This window comes from Microplitis mediator, chromosome 11 (assembly GCF_029852145.1).
Source record: "Microplitis mediator isolate UGA2020A chromosome 11, iyMicMedi2.1, whole genome shotgun sequence".
Classification (NCBI taxonomy): Eukaryota; Metazoa; Arthropoda; class Insecta; order Hymenoptera; family Braconidae; genus Microplitis; species Microplitis mediator.
In genome coordinates this window covers 1,395,428-1,414,809 of record NC_079979.1, presented here as the reverse complement: position 1 = coordinate 1,414,809, position 19,382 = coordinate 1,395,428, and the positions used below count along the sequence as shown (strand labels likewise).

At 30.9% G+C, this 19,382-nt stretch overlaps 2 protein-coding genes across 4 annotated transcripts in view; one reads left to right on the top strand and one right to left on the bottom strand.

Annotated features, from left to right (window-relative positions):
• LOC130677065 (uncharacterized) overlaps window positions 1–4,346 on the bottom strand; it is a 95,866-nt gene extending 91,520 nt beyond the window's left edge. Inside the window, exons 1-2 of one of the 2 annotated variants that reach the window (XR_008991519.1) lie at window positions 4,332–4,346; window positions 4,169–4,257 (exon numbers count right to left, since the gene is read on the bottom strand). The gene's annotated coding sequence lies outside the window, so the exon portion shown is untranslated. Of the gene's footprint in view, window positions 1–4,168; window positions 4,258–4,331 lie in introns of those variants that run through there. The other variant, XR_008991518.1, reaches the window with a different exon arrangement.
• The window catches only part of LOC130677064 (ankyrin repeat domain-containing protein 6), a 153,569-nt gene extending 139,354 nt beyond the window's left edge, over window positions 1–14,215 (top strand). For both annotated transcript variants that reach the window (XM_057483642.1, XM_057483641.1), the window contains exons 5-7: window positions 11,592–11,801; window positions 11,908–13,630; window positions 13,944–14,215. In XM_057483642.1, coding sequence (XP_057339625.1) covers window positions 11,592–11,801; window positions 11,908–13,630; window positions 13,944–14,149 — 2,139 coding nt within the window. In that variant the 3' untranslated portion in view covers window positions 14,150–14,215. The remainder of the gene's footprint in view (window positions 1–11,591; window positions 11,802–11,907; window positions 13,631–13,943) is intronic.
• Window positions 14,216–19,382: the final 5,167 nt, after the last annotated feature.

Below are 19,382 nucleotides of genomic sequence, written 5' to 3'. Positions count from 1 at the left end.
ATTTTGCCAAAATTCTGAAAAAAAAAATTTTCTTTTTGTGGGGCAGAGCGGCCCCCCTCCAAAAAGTGATAAAAAAAATTGTTTTTTTCGTTTTTTTTTTTTTAAATTGTTTTCATCATTAAGAATGTATTTCTTTCTCTTGACAACTATTTTTGGTTTTATATTACTCGAAAAAAATTTTTTAAAGTGTAATAAATTGTTCACTCTCGATTACCTTAATTACTAATTGTTATTTAATAAAAAAAAAAAAAAATTCCATAGTTTTACTTTATATCAAAAATTCATCAACTAAAAAAAAAATTTTTATTTTTATAAATTTTTGTGACCAAATTTGCCTCTTACATAGAGAAACGGCCGAAAAATATGAAAAAATAATTTTTTCGGAAGTTTCGGCTGGTCCATTTTGCCCCAGGTGTTATGCGTAGGGCTAGAAATGTGGAATTATAATCATATTTTATTAATTTGACACTAAAAATATGAAAAAATCACGTTTTCAAAATTTTTGGCTTGGCCATTTTGCCCCAGGTGTCATGCGTAGGGCTAAAAATGCGCAAATATATCGAATTTATAGTAATCAGACGAAAAAAAAAAAATTTATTTTTTGATAAAAATTTCAGGGGGGCCGCTCTACCCCACCCTCCCCTAGTAACGATTAATATTATTGAATTTTAATTTCAACATTGTCTTATTTAGTCTTTTAATTAAACAAATTTATATTTTTTTATTATAATAAATTCAATTTACTAATAAATTATGATACTGAAGTTAGCTGACGTCTAATAATTTTTGGATTTCTTAAAAGACGATAAATTATAAAAAAAAAAATATTTAAAAAATTGCACTTATAGTCTGTTTAATTTTCTACATATGCATTTTTTCAGTTTCTTTTTTTCTTCAACTTTAATTGTTCAAAATAAAATCCTGAAATTTTTAATTGTCTGCTAATTTCAGGATCATAATTAATTTAAAGCGATAAAATAAGTTACCCGGATACACCAACTATTGACAAGTTAAAAACCTGACTGATCTAACTATTGACATGCTGTTGCTCCAATTATTGACACCCTTAATGCGCATGCGTCGCTGATCTGTTAAACTTAATATTTACTTTTTGAAAATGAGGTTAATTTTTAATTTAATTAAGTAAATATTTATTTTATAATGTTTTTCACTCCCCTTTATTTTGAACACGAAACTAATCAAAATGTTTTTTAATTAAATAAAAATAAAAATCAATTAATCATTTTTTTAATAACAATTTAATATTATACATATGACAGCGTGGGTTCTCGAATATTATGGTTTAAGTTTTTAATGGATTTATGTTTGAAAAAAAAGACGTTATGGCGCTGTCAACTGACCTGTTAATATGAGATACAACTTCAATATCATGTACTAATTATTGACATCCACTATTTTAAAATTAAAAAGCATATAATTTACTGTAAATTTATGTTATTGTTAATTTTTTATATTTTATTTATTTATTAAAAAAAAGTTGATGGGATTAGATGGAAAAAATAATTGAAAATCATCGTTTCAAAAAACGCTTTTCTACCCTGATAGCCAACTTGGCGGCAACCTGGCGACAATCTATTCTAATAGCACAGTTTGCTTGAGCAAAAGTTTACTGTACAAAAGTTTCGTTGAATTTTTCGTCAAATTTCCGTCGACTTCGGACTTTTCCATTTTTTACGGAAATTTGTATGCAACTTGCTATTTGATTTGATGTAAATTTACTGCCCAAATTAGAATGCAAATTCACTTCAACAGTTGACTAGAAAAAAGTTTTCTTTCATTTTCAGGCAAATTTTATGTCAATTTATCGTTAATTTTACTTGAAAAATTGTGAAGTATTTTTTTAACGTCAAATTGTAGACATTTTTATGCATAAATTTGCTTACTTTCTGAAATATGGTAAGAAAGAACATTACTGACTTTTTTTTATAGTAAAAATTTACTTTTAAATGGAGAAAAAATTAACCGCAAATTTTTCTTTTCAAACTTTTGCTGTGAAATTATCTGTAAATTCGGGCAGCAGATTTCAGGTGATTTCAACATCAATTTACCGTCAATTTCAATGCAAAGTGGCTATTAGGGTACTGCCGCAACCTATCGCCAAGTTGACCGCAAAAGTTGGAGTACATGAGTTGCGACCAACTTGACGACAAGTTGTCGACAACTTTCAGCTTGTGTAACTGTTGACTACAAATTGGCCACAAGTTCTTCAGAAACATGGCGACAGGTTGCGGCAGTAGATTGTCGCCATGTTTCTGAGGAACTTGTGGCCAATTTGTAGTCAACAGTTACACAAGCTGAAAGTTGTCGACAACTTGTCGTCAAGTTGGTCGCAACTCATGTACATCAACTTTTTGATCAGAAACTCTGGATATCAGGGATTATATAGCGACAAATCGACTTGCCAACTGTCATCCAATTAACTAAATTTAAAAAAAAAAAAAAAACAACGAATGTTTACGTGTTTAGTAAAAAATTTAGTAATTAAAAAAAAAAATTACTAATTTATTTTATTGTAATATGAGCGTTCGAGGCGTGCACTTTTGGATTTTCCAAATTTTTTAAATTAATTTTCAAACTTCAAAAATACATTTTCATAAGAATTAAAAATATGTCTATCTATATAGACCCATATCTCAAAATCTATTGATTCTAGACCAATTTGTTTCAAACCAAAATTGCAGCCAAAAATCAACTTTTCAAAATGAGCCCAACCCCATTTCTTAATTTTAGTCAGTTTCCTAGTTATAGATTTTCAAAGTACATAAAATAAATTTTTACCAAAAATTCGTAAAATCATTCCATCTATCTAGATAAATATCTTCAGAACTATCGATCCTAGATCGATCTTTCTTTAACAAAAATTGCAGCAAAAAGTCCCCTCTTTAAAATAATCTCAACACTGATAGAAAATTTATATTGACTCAAGAAATATTTTCTCGAGCCAAGAATTTATTCCTGAAGAAAACCAATTGTCTTGCTTCAAGAAATTCTTGTCTTGATTTAGATTTTCTTGGCTCTATAGATTTTGTATCTTCGATGGATAACTCTCGTGTCTTGACCCGAAACTATATTATCTTCAATCGATACTATCGAATTCTTCAAGCAAGACCACTTGTCTTCAACTAAAAATGTCGTATTATTATTTTAAGAACTTTAAATTTTTGGTTCAAGTAATAATTCCTTGATAGAAGATGTTTTTAAAGTAATGAAAAAAAAAATTTTTTTTAAAATAAATTTCTACTTTAACATATCTGAAGTAAATGAATGTAGTCCTAAAAAATCACTTCAAAACTTTTTATTTTTAAAATAAAAAAAAAAGTTTTTTTTCAAGCTGAGTAAATTGATATCTTGATTTAAAAACCGCGCCATTCTCGAAACGAGTCGGTAATGTCTTAAACCTACATTTTGCCTATCTTAATCCAAGAGCAAGAAATTTTTGAGCGAAATATGTTAGAATTTTGTTTCAAAACAAAAAAGGCTTCATCGAAAAATCAAATTCTCAACCAAAGAATTTTTTTTCTCTATCCGAGAATTTCAATTTTTTGGTTCAAGGACTTATTTCTTGAATTAAAACAATTGAAAATTTTGAAACAAGAACCACATTTTGAAGAAAAAATTTTTCTTGAATCAAGATAGTTTTTCTATCAGTGAACCCTACCCCTTAATTTTTAATATTTCTCCACTTACGAATTTTTAAAAACAAAAAATATAAAAAATCCCAACTACCAGCATCCATATCAATATCACATATTTTTATACCTGATAAATATATAAATACATAAATAATCAGGTAAGTCGTAAGTGTAGGCGTAAGAAATGATTCCAGTGTCACTTCCACATATTTAAGATTAAATTCCCCATCTCTCTACTTCTTTCTCGCCAGCGATTTATATTTTTTTATTTTATATTTCTTGTTAAGTTTTTATTTTTATTTTATCTTTCACACATTCTGACATTTTTATTAACATACTATTTTATCTCATTATAATAAAATATATATATATATATATATTTTTTAAATATCTAGATTAACTTGATTTTAATCCTCACAAAAATAAATAACCAACAAAAATTTTTTTTTCTCAATAATTTAAATGAGATTTTAATCTGATTTTTTTTTACTCGTTATAATTATGAAACTACTTACGTACATACTCTTCAACGGACTCGTTATAAAATCATTAGCACTTTTTTTTTCTTCAATAATAAAAATAAGAGACGACACATTAAATCTTACTAGACAGAACGAGATCTCTTGTAAAATAATAAACATAAATAAAAAAAAAAACAATTTAAAATAAAGCACATACTGATTATTAAATTCTATAAGTTTGAATTTTTTTATTTTTATATTTCATTTATTTATTTTAAAAATATTAAAAGTTGTCGATCGTCTGCGGCTGCGGCACTTCGCACTCATCGAGGTCTCGGGATAGACTAAATTTTATTGAAACCACAGACAACTAAAAACTTATTAAGTTTTATTTAGTTCGAGACGTGAGACAGTTAGAGGGCTTCCTAGAAAAATTTACTTCAGTTACAAAGCAAAGGAGAAAGAGCGAAGAAGGGGGGAGGGGGGTAGTAGAGAGACTGAGTTTGTTTACTTCGAGTATTTTTTTTTTATCGTTAAGTTTATGGGGGTTCAGATTTCATAGAGTTTGAGAATTATATATATATATATATATATATATATATATATATATATATATATATATATATATATATATATATATATATATATATATATATATTTATATATGAAATTAAAATGAAGTGAATTTATTTTAAAATGAAATTTGTAGCAAAACTAAAGACTTGAGAAAAAAAAACTTGAAACAAAAATTGTAGGAAATTTAATTTTCTGCAAGAAAGATCTTGAGACTTATTAACTTATCTCTGATAGGTTTAAAACTATGGCAATAAAAATGAAGATTCTATTAAATTAAAAATATGATCCTGAAGTTAGCAGACAATTAATAATTTTTGAATTTTTTTTTCTACTAATTAATTACAAAGAAAAATAAAATCAAAAAATACGCACTTGTAGGAAATTAAAATATCTATAAGTGCAATTATTTGAAGTATTTTGTTTTTTTATTATTTATAGTTCTTAAAAAAATCCAAAAATTATTAGACGTCGGCCAAATTCAGTATCATATTAAAAATAATATTTTTAATTTATTTAGTGATTTTTAAAAGTTACGATTACGAAACAAGTATTAGACTTATGAAAAAATTTAATGAGACCTTTTTTGTAGGAAATTTAATAAGCTATAAAATTGTTTCTATACACTTTTTTGTAGATTTGATAGTTTAGCTGTGGAATCAAATTTTTCCTTGATAACTTTTGCATGCCAATTTTTAAGTTTGGGTTAAAAAAAATTTTATAAAAAAAAAAATTTAATTGACTTCAATCTATATACATATAAAGGGAGAGGGGGGGCGTTACCCCAATGAATAATTAATACTTTTAAATTGATTTGTCACAAGTAGCACAGACACTTCGGCTTAACGTGTCCCAAGTGGCCATCAGCTTCGCTATTTGTTAGCTTTTTGTTTTTCATTCCGTCAACTTTCTGGTATTCCAAAATGTTAATAAAATGATGACAAGTGGAATTTTTAAAAAGTCAACTCTTAAAAGTTGCCAAAAAAATGTTAACAAATAGTTGTCTTAAAATGACGTAATAAATAATGACTATTTGGGGATAAATAAAAGTTAACATTATAATGCTGACAATTGGTTATCCAAAAGTGTTGACTAAATGTTGACTTCTTTATATTATTTAACAGATAACATTGAGTTGTCATCGTTTTGCTAGCTATATTAGGTGAAAATTTTGTTATATTTTAATGTATTCTAATTCTTAGTTGTCCAGTCTCAGTTTATACAAATACATACATTATATAATTTTAATAAGGTAAAAGACCTAGTATCCGATCACTCATGTACTTGTATATCTATATATACTAGATTTTACTAAATATATATATACAAATAGACGGAGTGATCGAGAACTACCCTAATAACCGCTTTAGTTTGAAATTGACAGTAATTTGATGTTAAAATTACCTGGAATCTGCTGACAATTTCACAGCAAAAGTTTGAAAAGAAAAATTAAAAGTAAATTTTTACTATAAAAAAAAGTCAGTAATGTTCTTTCTTACCATATTTCAGAAAGTAAGCAAATTTATGCATAAAAATGTCTACAATTTGATGTTAAAAAAATACTTCACAATTTTTCAAGTCAAATTAACGATAAATTGATACAAAATTTGCCCGAAAATTGACGCAACGTTTTTCTTGTCAACTTTTGAAGTGACTTTGCATTCTAATTCGGGTAGCAAATTTACGTGAAATTGTAGAGGAAGTTGCATACAAATTGTCATAAAAAACGGAAAAGTCCGAAGTTGAGGGAGATTTGACGAAAAACTCAAGGAAACTTTTGTAAGTAAACTTTTGCTGAAGCGAACTGTGCTATTAGGGAACATTTTGATTCTTATATGTCAACATAAAAAAGTTGTCAATTTGTTACCCTTTTGGCATCAAATAACTAATTGCTATTTGCCAACAAAACATTATAAAGTGTTATCAAAAAGTTACCAAAATGTTGTCAAAAAGGTGACAAATTGTTACCATAAAATTATCTTTTAGAAACCTACAAATGTTAACTTTTGTTGAGACATTTATACTTTTTGCTTTCAAAAATCCACCTACTAGCACAGTTCGATTAGCAAAAGTTTGTTATACAAAAACTTCCTTGAATTTTTCGTCAAATGTCCGTCAACTTCGGGCTTTTCCGTTTTTGACGACAATTTGTGTACAACTTGCTGTACAATTTGACGTAAATTTACTACCCGAATTAGAAGGCAAATTTACTTCAAAACTTGTATACAAATTGTTGTCAAAAAACGGAAAAGCCCGAAGTTGACGGACATTTGACGAAAAATTCGAGAAATCTTTTTCTAGTAAAAAAAAGTAACCTCTAAATTGAGGAAAAATTAACCGCAAATTTTTCTTTTCAACTCTTGCTGTCAAATTGTCGGCAAATTCGGGTAGCAAATTTCAATGTCAAATTACTGTCAATTTCAAGCTAAAGTGGCTATTAGGATTAACATTTGGCCACTCAGGTATATAGGTTAAGACCTTAGCTAGAACGATGTGGAACCACAGGTCCGCATTCAAGCGCGTTCTCGTTCAAATTTTACTCTAAGTTGATTTCGCGGTCTTTTAGACCTCTAATGAGTAGGAGTTAAAAATTTTTTCAATATCAATCTATGAATCTCAGAATCTCGTTTTGTAAAATAAAAAAAAAATAATGCAATTACCGGCATGAAAAAAACTTATACTCTGAAATTATATCAGATAACATAATATTTATTATATTATAGTATAATTTAGAATATAAATAATTATATATTTAGAAATAACTACTTTTTTGCCGTTTTCAATATAAAATTTTATATTTTAAAAGTATATCAATATAATATATAATTTTATATTTTGGCATATATTACCATTATAAAAACTCCATATAATATTAGATTATATAAAAAAAATATATGTCATTATATAGTATCAATTTATAGGTTTATATATATTATGATTTTATAATTCAAATTATATTATTAACAGTATAATATAATATATAATGCTCGTATATAAGCTTGTATATATTAAAAGATATACATGACACTTTTGTGCTTCGAAAAATTTTCAGTTCCATGAATGCTCTTTCGGTATCCTCTAAAACTTATTTTATTTTGAGTAATTATTTTTTTATATTAAAAATTAATCATATAAATGAAAATTTATAGTCATAACGACTCTCTCTACAAACTTCCTTTCAAGTTCGATCTACATACTTAATTTACTCGAATAAAATATATTCTCATTGATACTCACAATCATCGTCAAACTGAAAGTCTTCATTTTTCATATTTTATTTTATATTTTTAGATATATAATGTATTATATAATACAATATACAATTCAATATCTTGAGATTCTCCAACGTCAATTATATAAAAAAATATATTAACAATATAATATTTAATATATAAAAAAATATATTCTATTATATATCATTCCAATATATGTAAATTTATAATGAATTTTATAAATTAAAAATTCTATTTTATAATTATATTACATATTATGAAAATATGTATATATTTTTTTATAATTTAAATTATAAATCAAAGTATAGCTTTGAATTTATGTAAATATTATATTTTATTATACATACATTTTTGCCGTTTTGTAAAATTATATATTTACGGTATATTTTTTTATATATAATCAAAATATATGTTATTTTCATGCGGGTACTCCAATTCTACAAATCATAATTTCAAATCTTCCAATACCCACTTCAATTCATACGATAAAAAAATTTTATAAATACCATCGATGACTAAAATCTCGATCGCGTCTCATCTACTCAACTGGAATAAAAAATCACCAGGTATTCTTTAGCTCTTACTCATTCGTTTAAAAAGTAATTCTTATTCTCTCCTGGGACCTAACCCAGCATTATTCGAATCCACACAAAACATATTTATGCATAACATGTACCCCCCCCCCCTTCACCTTCTCCGATCTCTACCTGCCATCTCTCTTCTTCTAGCAGTACTTCCCCCTTCCCTTTCACCCTTCTTTCCTGACCACACTTCCCCCTGCCTCTCCCTCAATCTTATCCTCGACTTGTCGCGTTTATTCTTCTTTAAACTCTTATTAACTCTTTAGTCTTCACTTGTATTACTCTTACTCGTACAAGTACACATCCGTAAGTACGCATTACTCATCCTCATACTTGTAAACAAAATGGCTGTTTATCTTTCTCACTCGCTCTTTAAACCAAGATTCTTCATACACTGGCATACAAAAGTATTTACTTCGCCATTTATTTGTTAAATTCTTAAACTTCTCAAACTTTTTTAAACTTCATTCCAATCAAATCGTTGCTTCAAACGTAAACGGCTTATTTATTTCTCCATCAAAGGTCATAATTATTTTTATTTTAATTCCAACAAATTTTTTAAGTTAAAAAAAAAAAATTTATAAAAATAATCATCATCAAGACATTAATTTATAGTCTGAATTATTTCATTTTCTCGATTATTCTCTAGACTTATTATGTTAATTTCTTTATTAAATAAATGACTAAAATTATTTTTTCGGACTAGTCATGTGGGTACTCGTTTAAGACAAAATTTCACGTACTATAAGAAAATCCAAATAATTTTTCTTCTAACACTTACATGTCATGACCTTGAATCATATGTCAAATTTTGAAAAATTAGAAATTTTGTATCTGAACTAAATATATTGATGTGGGTACTCATTTCAGAGGGAATTTTGTGTAGATTGAGAAAATATATGACTTTTTAAAAAATAATTATTTTTAATTAGTTGAGTAATTACTATTTTTTGAAGTTATTTAATCATATTGATGTGGGTATTCGTTTGAAAGGAAATTTTACGTACATTAAGAAACTCTTAGTGATTTTTATTATTACACTCATGTATCATGACAATGAATCATATGTGATATTTTAAAATATTGTAAATTTCGCATCTGAACTAAATATATTGATGTGGGTACTCATTTAAGAGGGAATTTTGTGTAGATTGAGAAAATATATGACTTTTTGAAAAATAATTATTTTTAATTAGTTGAGTAATTACTATTTTTTGTAGTTATTTAAATATATTGATGTGGGTATTCGTTTGAAAGGAAATTTCACGTACATTAAGAAACTCTCAGTGATTTTCATTATTACTTTCATGTATCATGACAATCAATCATATGTGATATTTTAAAAAATTGGAAATTTTGCATCTGAACTAAATATATTGATGTGGGTACTCATTTGAGAGGAAATTTTAAGTAGATTGAGAAAATATATGACTTTTTAAAAAATAATTATTTTTAATTAGTTGAATAATTACTATTTTTTGTAATTATTTAAATATATTGATGTGGGTACTCGTTTGAAAGGAAATTTCACGTACAGTAAGAAACTCTCAGTGATTTTCATTATTACACTCTTATATAATGACAGTCAATCATATGTGATATTTTAAAAAATAGGAAATTTTGCGTCTAAACTAAATATACTTTGTGGGTACTTATTTTACTCGTAATTGCAAGCTTTGACCACAAAAAAAAACAATTTCCTTGAAAAAAAATCTTAGCATCAATAAACTTAAAAGACTCAATTTTTTTTTTTTTTTTTTGCTCATTTAATTTTTTACCTACACTGAATGTGTTTACTTGACTATGACGAGTTGGTAAGTACGTACAAGCATAATAAAAAAGCAAAAAAAATGAAAATGAAAGATAACTCGAGAATTGTTCGACCGCAGACTAACAGCACGTAAAGGCGTGGCCTCCTACTGCGTTGTGGTTTCTCCTCCACTAAACATTTTTTTACACCCAACACTTCGTTTGAATGTACACTAGACCCACGTTGATATTCTGCAAAAAAAAAGTCTTTTTTTTTCTTAAAAAATTTTTTTCGCGGGGGCGCTGGAAACTTGTCAAAAAAATCCAGTAGCCTTCAAAATGGACACGTCATTTTAAATCTAAGAGACTCAGCTTTCAAAAAATTCCGACAAAGACACAAAAATAATTTTTTTTTTATTTTCAATCCGATCCCAAAGCCCGATAAATTTTTTTCAAATCTCCTGGTTTTGTTTTTTCGACTTCAAAAATTTATAAGAAAAAAACTTCAAAGGATAGGGTAATTTTTTTTGTTTTATCTAAAAGATCCGACTCTTAGCTATAAGATACAATTTTTTTATCATCGTCCAGCTCAGCCAATTAGTTACTGAGTTATCGTCCGATTTGTGATGACCTTGAAATTGATTTTTTTTCATTTTGCTCATTTATTTAAATTAAATATCAATTTCCTTAACGTCCACGACTTGAACGTATATACGAGACATATATCGCGTGATATACATCATTTAGATCGCGTGCGTATATTTTATATCTATATATATAACCAAGTTGTTAAAGTCACATTTAACCGTGAGCAATTCCGAATAAAATAATAAATTTCAACTTTTATTACAATCTACACTTGAGTAAAAACATAAAACCATTAAAATTATAATTCATTTAATCACTTTATCCCTTTTTTTAAATTTTTATTGCAAATTATTATTTTTTAACTTTTTTTCACTCACTTTTAAAATTTATATCCTCCAAACTAATTATCATAAAACAACGCGACCAGTCTCAGGTTATTTTCCAGACTTTTCTCGATCTCCAGAGCCCCCTAGAAAACAATTTTCGTCTCTTAGATCCCGAGATATCTCTACCCAAAGTTGGGCCCTAAGAAAAAATCCAAATTTCAATTTAAAAAGTTTGACCGCCTGTAAAAAATATATGTATATATTTTTTTATGTCTTTGCCTGTGGGAACAAAAAGCCGATAGATGAAGCTTTGAAACCCCGCATTATTTTTTTTAATTATCTCAATATTTCTTTGTCTTTCCAGCGCCCCCAGCTCTGAAGAAAAAAATTTTTAAAAAATTAATTTTTATTATTTTTTGTTCCAAAGCATGGAAACTCGGCACTACACGAAGCCTGTTGGCGAGGATACAGTCGCACAGTGTCGGTACTAGCCAAAGCCTTGGGGACACAACGAGGCCCTCTGCACGCAAGAAATTTTTCCGGATTCGCTCCACTGCACTTAGCTTGTCAAAATGGACATAATCAAAGTTGCCGTGAGTTGCTACTGGCTGGTTGCAATCCTGACCTTCAAAATAACGTAAGTATTAGCCGTAGGTGTCTTAGTAAATTATAATTTTATTATTAATCTTAAATGGAGTTATTTATTTTTTATATATATATTTTTTTTTTTTTTTTTTTTTTAGTGTGGAGATACTCCTTTGCATACTGCGGCACGCTACGGCCATGCAGGTGTTACCAGAATATTAATTTCTGCGCTTTGTCGTGTTTCGGATCAAAATAAAAATGGCGACACTGCGCTCCATATTGCATCGGCAATGGGCCGTCGTAAGCTGACCCGGATCCTTCTGGAAGCTAATTGTGACCGGACGCTCCGTAACAAGCAGAATGAGACTGCCAAGGACATTGCGCGGCGTAAAAATCTCGTGGAGATTCTGGAGATCATCAACAAGGCCAAGGCCAAGTCTCGATCCCAGTCCAAAACCCGATCCCAAGATGGAGTTGACGCTGTTTCTAAAAGTCCGCTGCCTCGGGACTCACAACTGAATGCTTCCAAGCGTAAAGATTCTAAGGAACACAAAGAGTCCAAGGACAAGGAGCCGAAATCAAAGGATTTGAAGGAAAAGGTCAAGGAAATTAAGGACAAGGTAAAGGAATTCAAGGAAAAGGACAAAAAACCCAAAGAAAAAAATAAAGTCCACTTTGAATCCCAAAGGCAGTGGTCACCTTATGGTTGTCACTATTATCCTGATCCTGAGTCATTTCCGTCTCCGAAGCTCGACTCCTTGCCCTCGGACCCTCTGGCACGAGGAGAACAGTATTATCTTGATTTGGCGGGAAATATTAGAAAGGGGCCAGTTGGTGTGGGTTATACTTGCTACTGCGCGCCATTCTTCAGACATATGGAAGCCAAAATGAAGCGCGACAAGGCTGAATTGAAGGCTCACATCGAGCAGGCCCACGAAAGGCTCGACCTGAAGGTAGCGCATTTGGAGAAACGGACGAGGGGGCAAATTTCAGAGCTTACCCGTCATTTTGTCGCTGAGAAGGCTCGTTGTGAAGATAAACATGCGCACATGAGACGTTGGCTGACGCGAAATGGCGCTGGGAGACATTCGGAACGACCTGCGCAGCCCGCGCATGCACAAAAACGAACTGCGCATGGTTCGGGACCTGTGAGGGCGAGGTCAGTTGAAGATTTGTTGGATGAACGACCAGCTGACAGGAGTTTCGAAATTCCCGGAGAAACTTCGGGCCAGAGATTGGGAAGTCTGGACAATTTGGACATCCCAGCGATTCCGAGATTGAGTAAAAGTTTAAAGGATCTACCGCTTGAGAACGGAAGAGTTCTGAGGGTCCTTGAGGTCGCTCCGAGATTAAACGAGACCTTCGATGGCGTGATTGGCCGAAACCGATCTCAGGATCACGCTTGGATGGAAGAAACGAGCCGGCTCGAAGGACCAAATCGGACGGAAGCCGAAGAAGATCTAGAGCTTGCCAACAGCCGCAGAAGCGTTCACGAAATGATCAAAAGGTTCCAACAGATCCCCGGGATGCACAAGGGCCGTAGGCCCAAAAGTGAACTCGCAGACTCTAAAAGTCGGGCGTCAGGCAGCTGGAACGCCAATGACAGCGAGAGCAGCGAAGTCGACGACCCGGCCCCGAATAAAAACGCGGGACTTTTGGGAGGCAGTAGTCAACTAGTAGATCAGAGCGCAATCAATTTGACTGGGGGTAATAATTACGAGACTATTGCGAGGATGCCCTACCGCAGTCGCAGCGCAGTCTACAGCCCTACGCCTTTCCATCACACTATGGGCGCCCATGGGCACGATGATGCCCATAACGACTCAGGCTATAGCACGCGGATGTACGGCTCCAGTAAAGGAGCTTCGCCATCTTTGTCAGGTATTTTTGACCATCTTCTAGAGCTCGAGACGGCCTACAAAAAAGGTCCTCAGGACCTAAGCAATCAAACCAAAATTTAAAAAGTTATGGGACTTTTAAAAAATCTACTCGCCGTAAGATGGATGGAAAAAAAATTGAATGCCTGTAACTTTTTAAGTTTTGCTTTTTTCGATTTAGTTCCAAGGACCTTTTTTGTAGCCCTTTTCAAGGTCTACAAAATCATGTCCCTATAGATGTGAATGAAAAATTCCTAACCTCTGAAAGATCAATTCGAGTCAGAAACTGGAATTTTAACCTCAAATTTCCTGTCTAGGGCAACTGGACTGCGATGTTCTCATGCAGTCACGTAATTTTTCGAGCCGAGAGCACTTAGCAGCCCTCTTGGAGCAGCCACGAGTCAACACGTCATTAAATGCGAGCAATGTCGTCCACAATGGGCTCAATGGCCACGAGCTAACGGTTTTTGAACGCAGTTCCGATAATATGGTGATTAATATCGGTACTGCGAGTCTTGTTTAATTGAAATTATTATAAAAAATTAAGTATTTGTAATAAATAATTAATAAATAAAATATATAAATATGAGACTCATGATTTTTATTAATTATTTTCAATTTTCAAATTTTCAAACTTTAATATATAACATAACTTGTTTCAGCTTGAAAGCTCATAAAATAACCGGATGCAATAGCATTTTCGAGCTCAAAGAGAAGTTTTAGGATTGGCCTGCAAGGCCAATCGTCGTCCAGATTTTTTTTTGTAAAAATATTTTTTTTTACTTTTAAAAAATTTTAAACGTGTACTTGGCGCGATTTTATACGGAGCATCTGTTTTTGGTAGGATACTTAATTATAATAATATAAATTAGACAAAAACGGCACACTTCTTTTTTTTTTTTGCAAATTTTAAATTTTCTTAGCGGGAACCCAGACAGCATTAAAGTCAGAATGACTGCTTTACGACGTATTTTTGAAGGAGTCTTCAAGAAGTCTTATAATGACTTCTTAAAGGTGTCATTTTTAAGAACTCTTAATTAAGAGTTCTTGAAGACTCCATAAATAAGAAGTCAGTTTTGTGACGTCTTAATGTATTCTTTTTTTAACTTTTTTGAAGTCAAAATGAAGTCAAAATTAGGAACTCCTTAAGACGTCATGGTAAGTTCATTCTGAAGTCTTATTTGCGGAGTCAGAAAAAAGAACTCTTTGAGAACTCTTTTTAAAAACGTCTTACTGAGTTCGCTAGGTGGCGCATTCGACATCTTGAGAACTTCTTAAAGACTTCTTTAACATGTTTTTAAGACGTCCAAATCATAAATAGGAACTCATTCAGAACTCATCAAGACGTCATTTTGCTATCTGGGAAGTAATAAAAAAAATAATTAATTGAAAATAAGAAATGAAGAAAAAAAAATTTATTTTTTGTAAGTTAAATAAAAATTCATGATAACAAAAATAAACTTATGTTATAAAATAATATAATAAAAAAAAATTTTCCAAAAAACGTAAAAAAAAAAAATCGGTCTGTCAGTTGACCCTGCGGGCCAGCCCCAAAACTTTCCGCTGTTTTTGAGCTCAAGAACCTTGGAAACATTATTGTGAATACATTTTCGAGCTCTTCGAGCTCGAAAATACGTTGTATTAAAATATTTGACACATCACAATTGATTAGAACAGTAGTATTTTCTTATAGTCTAGGGTCTTTATTGTCGTCAGAGTCCATTGTACTAATCTATTAGGCCTTTCAAATAATTCAAAATTATTAGGTCACAGCGACGTATTCAGGTTTTCCGTAGTTTTGTGTTCCAGGACGTTTGAAAATATTTTACACATCTCAATAGATTAGAACAGTAGTATTTTCTTATAGTCTAGGGTCTTTATTGTCGTCAGAGTCCGTTGTACTAATCTATTAGGCCTTTCAAATAATTCAAAATTATTAGGTCACAGCGAAGTATTCAGGTTTTCCGTAATTTTGTGTCCCAGGACGTTTTAAAATATTTTACACATCTCAATAGATTAGAACAGTAGTATTTTCTTATAGTCTAGGGTCTTTATTGTCGTCAGAGTCCATTGTACTAATCTATTGGGCCTTTTGAATAATTCAAAATTAACAGGTCACAGCGGAGTATTCAGGTTTTCCGAAATTTTGTGTCCCAGGACGTTTTAAAATATTTTACACATCTCAATAGATTAGAACAGTAGTATTTTCTTATAGTCTAGGGTCTATATTGTCGTCAGAGTCCGTTGTACTAATCTATTGGGCCTTTTGAATAATTCAAAATTAACAGGTCACAGCGAAGTATTCAGGTTTTCCGTAGTTTTGTGTTCCAGGACGTTTGAAAATATTTTACACATCTCAATAGATTAGAACAGTAGTATTTCCTTATAGTCTAGGGTCTTTATTGTCGTCAGAGTCCATTGTACTAATCTATTAGGCCTTTCAAATAATTCAAAATTATTAGGTCACAGCGAAGTATTCAGGTTTTCCGTAATTTTGTGTCCCAGGACGTTTTAAAATATTTTACACATCTCAATAGATTAGAACAGTAGTATTTTCTTATAGTCTAGGGTCTTTATTGTCGTCAGAGTCCATTGTACTAATCTATTAGGCCTTTCAAATAAATCAAAATTATTAGGTCACAGCGAAGTATTCAGGTTTTCCGTAATTTTGTGTCCCAGGACGTTTTAAAATATTTTACACATCTCAATAGATTAGAACAGTAGTATTTTCTTATAGTCTAGGGTCTTTATTGTCGTCAGAGTCCATTGTACTAATCTATTAGGCCTTTCAAATAATTCAAAATTATTAGGTCACAGCGAAGTATTCAGGTTTTCCGTAATTTTGTGTCCCAGGACGTTTTAAAATATTTTACACATCTCAATAGATTAGAACAGTAGTATTTTCTTATAGTCTAGGGTCTTTATTGTCGTCAGAGTCCATTGTACTAATCTATTAGGCCTTTCAAATAATTCAAAATTATTAGGTCACAGCGAAGTATTCAGGTTTTCCGTAATTTTGTGTCCCAGGACGTTTTAAAATATTTTACACATCTCAATAGATTAGAACAGTAGTATTTTCTTATAGTCTAGGGTCTTTATTGTCGTCAGAGTCCATTGTACTAATCTATTAGGCCTTTCAAATAATTCAAAATTATTAGGTCACAGCGAAGTATTCAGGTTTTCCGTAGTTTTGTGTTCCAGGACGTTTGAAAATATTTTACACATATCAATAGATTAGAACAGTAGTATTTTCTTATAGTCTAGGGTCTTTATTGTCGTCAGAGTCCATTGTACTAATCTATTAGGCCTTTCAAATAATTCAAAATTATTAGGTCACAGCGAAGTATTCAGGTTTTCCGTAGTTTTGTGTTCCAGGACGTTTGAAAATATTTTACACATATCAATAGATTAGAACAGTAGTATTTTCTTATAGTCTAGGGTCTTTATTGTCGTCAGAGTCCATTGTACTAATCTATTAGGCCTTTCAAATAATTCAAAATTATTAGGTCACAGTGAAGTATTCAGGTTTTCCGTAATTTTGTGTCCCAGGACGTTTTAAAATATTTTACACATCTCAATAGATTAGAACAGTAGTATTTTCTTATAGTCTAGGGTCTTTATTGTCGTCAGAGTCCGTTGTACTAATCTATTGGGCCTTTTGAATAATTCAAAATTAACAGGTCACAGCGAAGTATTCAGGTTTTCCGTAGTTTTGTGTTCCAGGACGTTTGAAAATATTTTACACATCTCAATAGATTAGAACAGTAGTATTTCCTTATAGTCTAGGGTCTTTATTGTCGTCAGAGTCCATTGTACTAATCTATTAGGCCTTTCAAATAATTCAAAATTATTAGGTCACAGCGAAGTATTCAGGTTTTCCGTAATTTTGTGTCCCAGGACGTTTTAAAATATTTTACACATCTCAATAGATTAGAACAGTAGTATTTTCTTATAGTCTAGGGTCTTTATTGTCGTCAGAGTCCATTGTACTAATCTATTAGGCCTTTCAAATAATTCAAAATTATTAGGTCACAGCGAAGTATTCAGGTTTTCCGTAATTTTGTGTCCCAGGACGTTTTAAAATATTTTACACATCTCAATAGATTAGAACAGTAGTATTTTCTTATAGTCTAGGGTCTTTATTGTCGTCAGAGTCCATTGTACTAATCTATTAGGCCTTTCGAATAATTCAAAATTATTAGGTCACAGTGAAGTATTCAGGTTTTCCGTAATTTTGTGTCCCAGGACGTTTTAAAATATTTTACACATCTCAATAGATTAGAACAGTAGTATTTTCTTATAGTCTAGGGTCTTTATTGTCGTCAGAGTCCGTTGTACTAATCTATTGGGCCTTTTGAATAATTCAAAATTAACAGGTCACAGCGAAGTATTCAGGTTTTCCGTAGTTTTGTGTTCCAGGACGTTTGAAAATATTTTACACATCTCAATAGATTAGAACAGTAGTATTTTCTTATAGTCTAGGGTCTTTATTGTCGTCAGAGTCCATTGTACTAATCTATTAGGCCTTTCAAATAATTCAAAATTATTAGGTCACAGCGAAGTATTCAGGTTTTCCGTAGTTTTGTGTTCCAGGACGTTTGAAAATATTTTACACATCTCAATAGATTAGAACAGTAGTATTTCCTTATAGTCTAGGGTCTTTATTGTCGTCAGAGTCCATTGTACTAATCTATTAGGCCTTTCAAATAATTCAAAATTATTAGGTCACAGTGAAGTATTCAGGTTTTCCGTAATTTTGTGTCCCAGGACGTTTTAAAATATTTTACACATCTCAATAGATTAGAACAGTAGTATTTTCTTATAGTCTAGGGTCTTTATTGTCGTCAGAGTCCATTGTACTAATCTATTAGGCCTTTCAAATAATTCAAAATTATTAGGTCACAGCGAAGTATTCAGGTTTTCCGTAATTTTGTGTCCCAGGACGTTTTAAAATATTTTACACATCTCAATAGATTAGAACAGTAGTATTTTCTTATAGTCTAGGGTCTTTATTGTCGTCAGAGTCCATTGTACTAATCTATTAGGCCTTTCAAATAATTCAAAATTATTAGGTCACAGCGAAGTATTCAGGTTTTCCGTAGTTTTGTGTTCCAGGACGTTTGAAAATATTTTACACATCTCAATAGATTAGAACAGTAGTATTTTCTTATAGTCTAGGGTCTTTATTGTCGTCAGAGTCCATTGTACTAATCTATTAGGCCTTTCAAATAATTCAAAATTATTAGGTCACAGTGAAGTATTCAGGTTTTCCGTAATTTTGTGTCCCAGGACGTTTTAAAATATTTTACACATCTCAATAGATTAGAACAGTAGTATTTTCTTATAGTCTAGGGTCTTTATTGTCGTCAGAGTCCGTTGTACTAATCTATTGGGCCTTTTGAATAATTCAAAATTAACAGGTCACAGCGAAGTATTCAGGTTTTCCGTAGTTTTGTGTTCCAGGACGTTTGAAAATATTTTACACATCTCAATAGATTAGAACAGTAGTATTTTCTTATAGTCTAGGGTCTTTATTGTCGTCAGAGTCCGTTGTACTAATCTATTGGGCCTTTCAAATAATTCAAAATTATTAGGTCACAGTGAAGTATTCAGGTTTTCCGTAATTTTGTGTCCCAGGACGTTTTAAAATATTTTACACATCTCAATAGATTAGAACAGTAGTATTTTCTTATAGTCTAGGGTCTTTATTGTCGTCAGAGTCCGTTGTACTAATCTATTGGGCCTTTTGAATAATT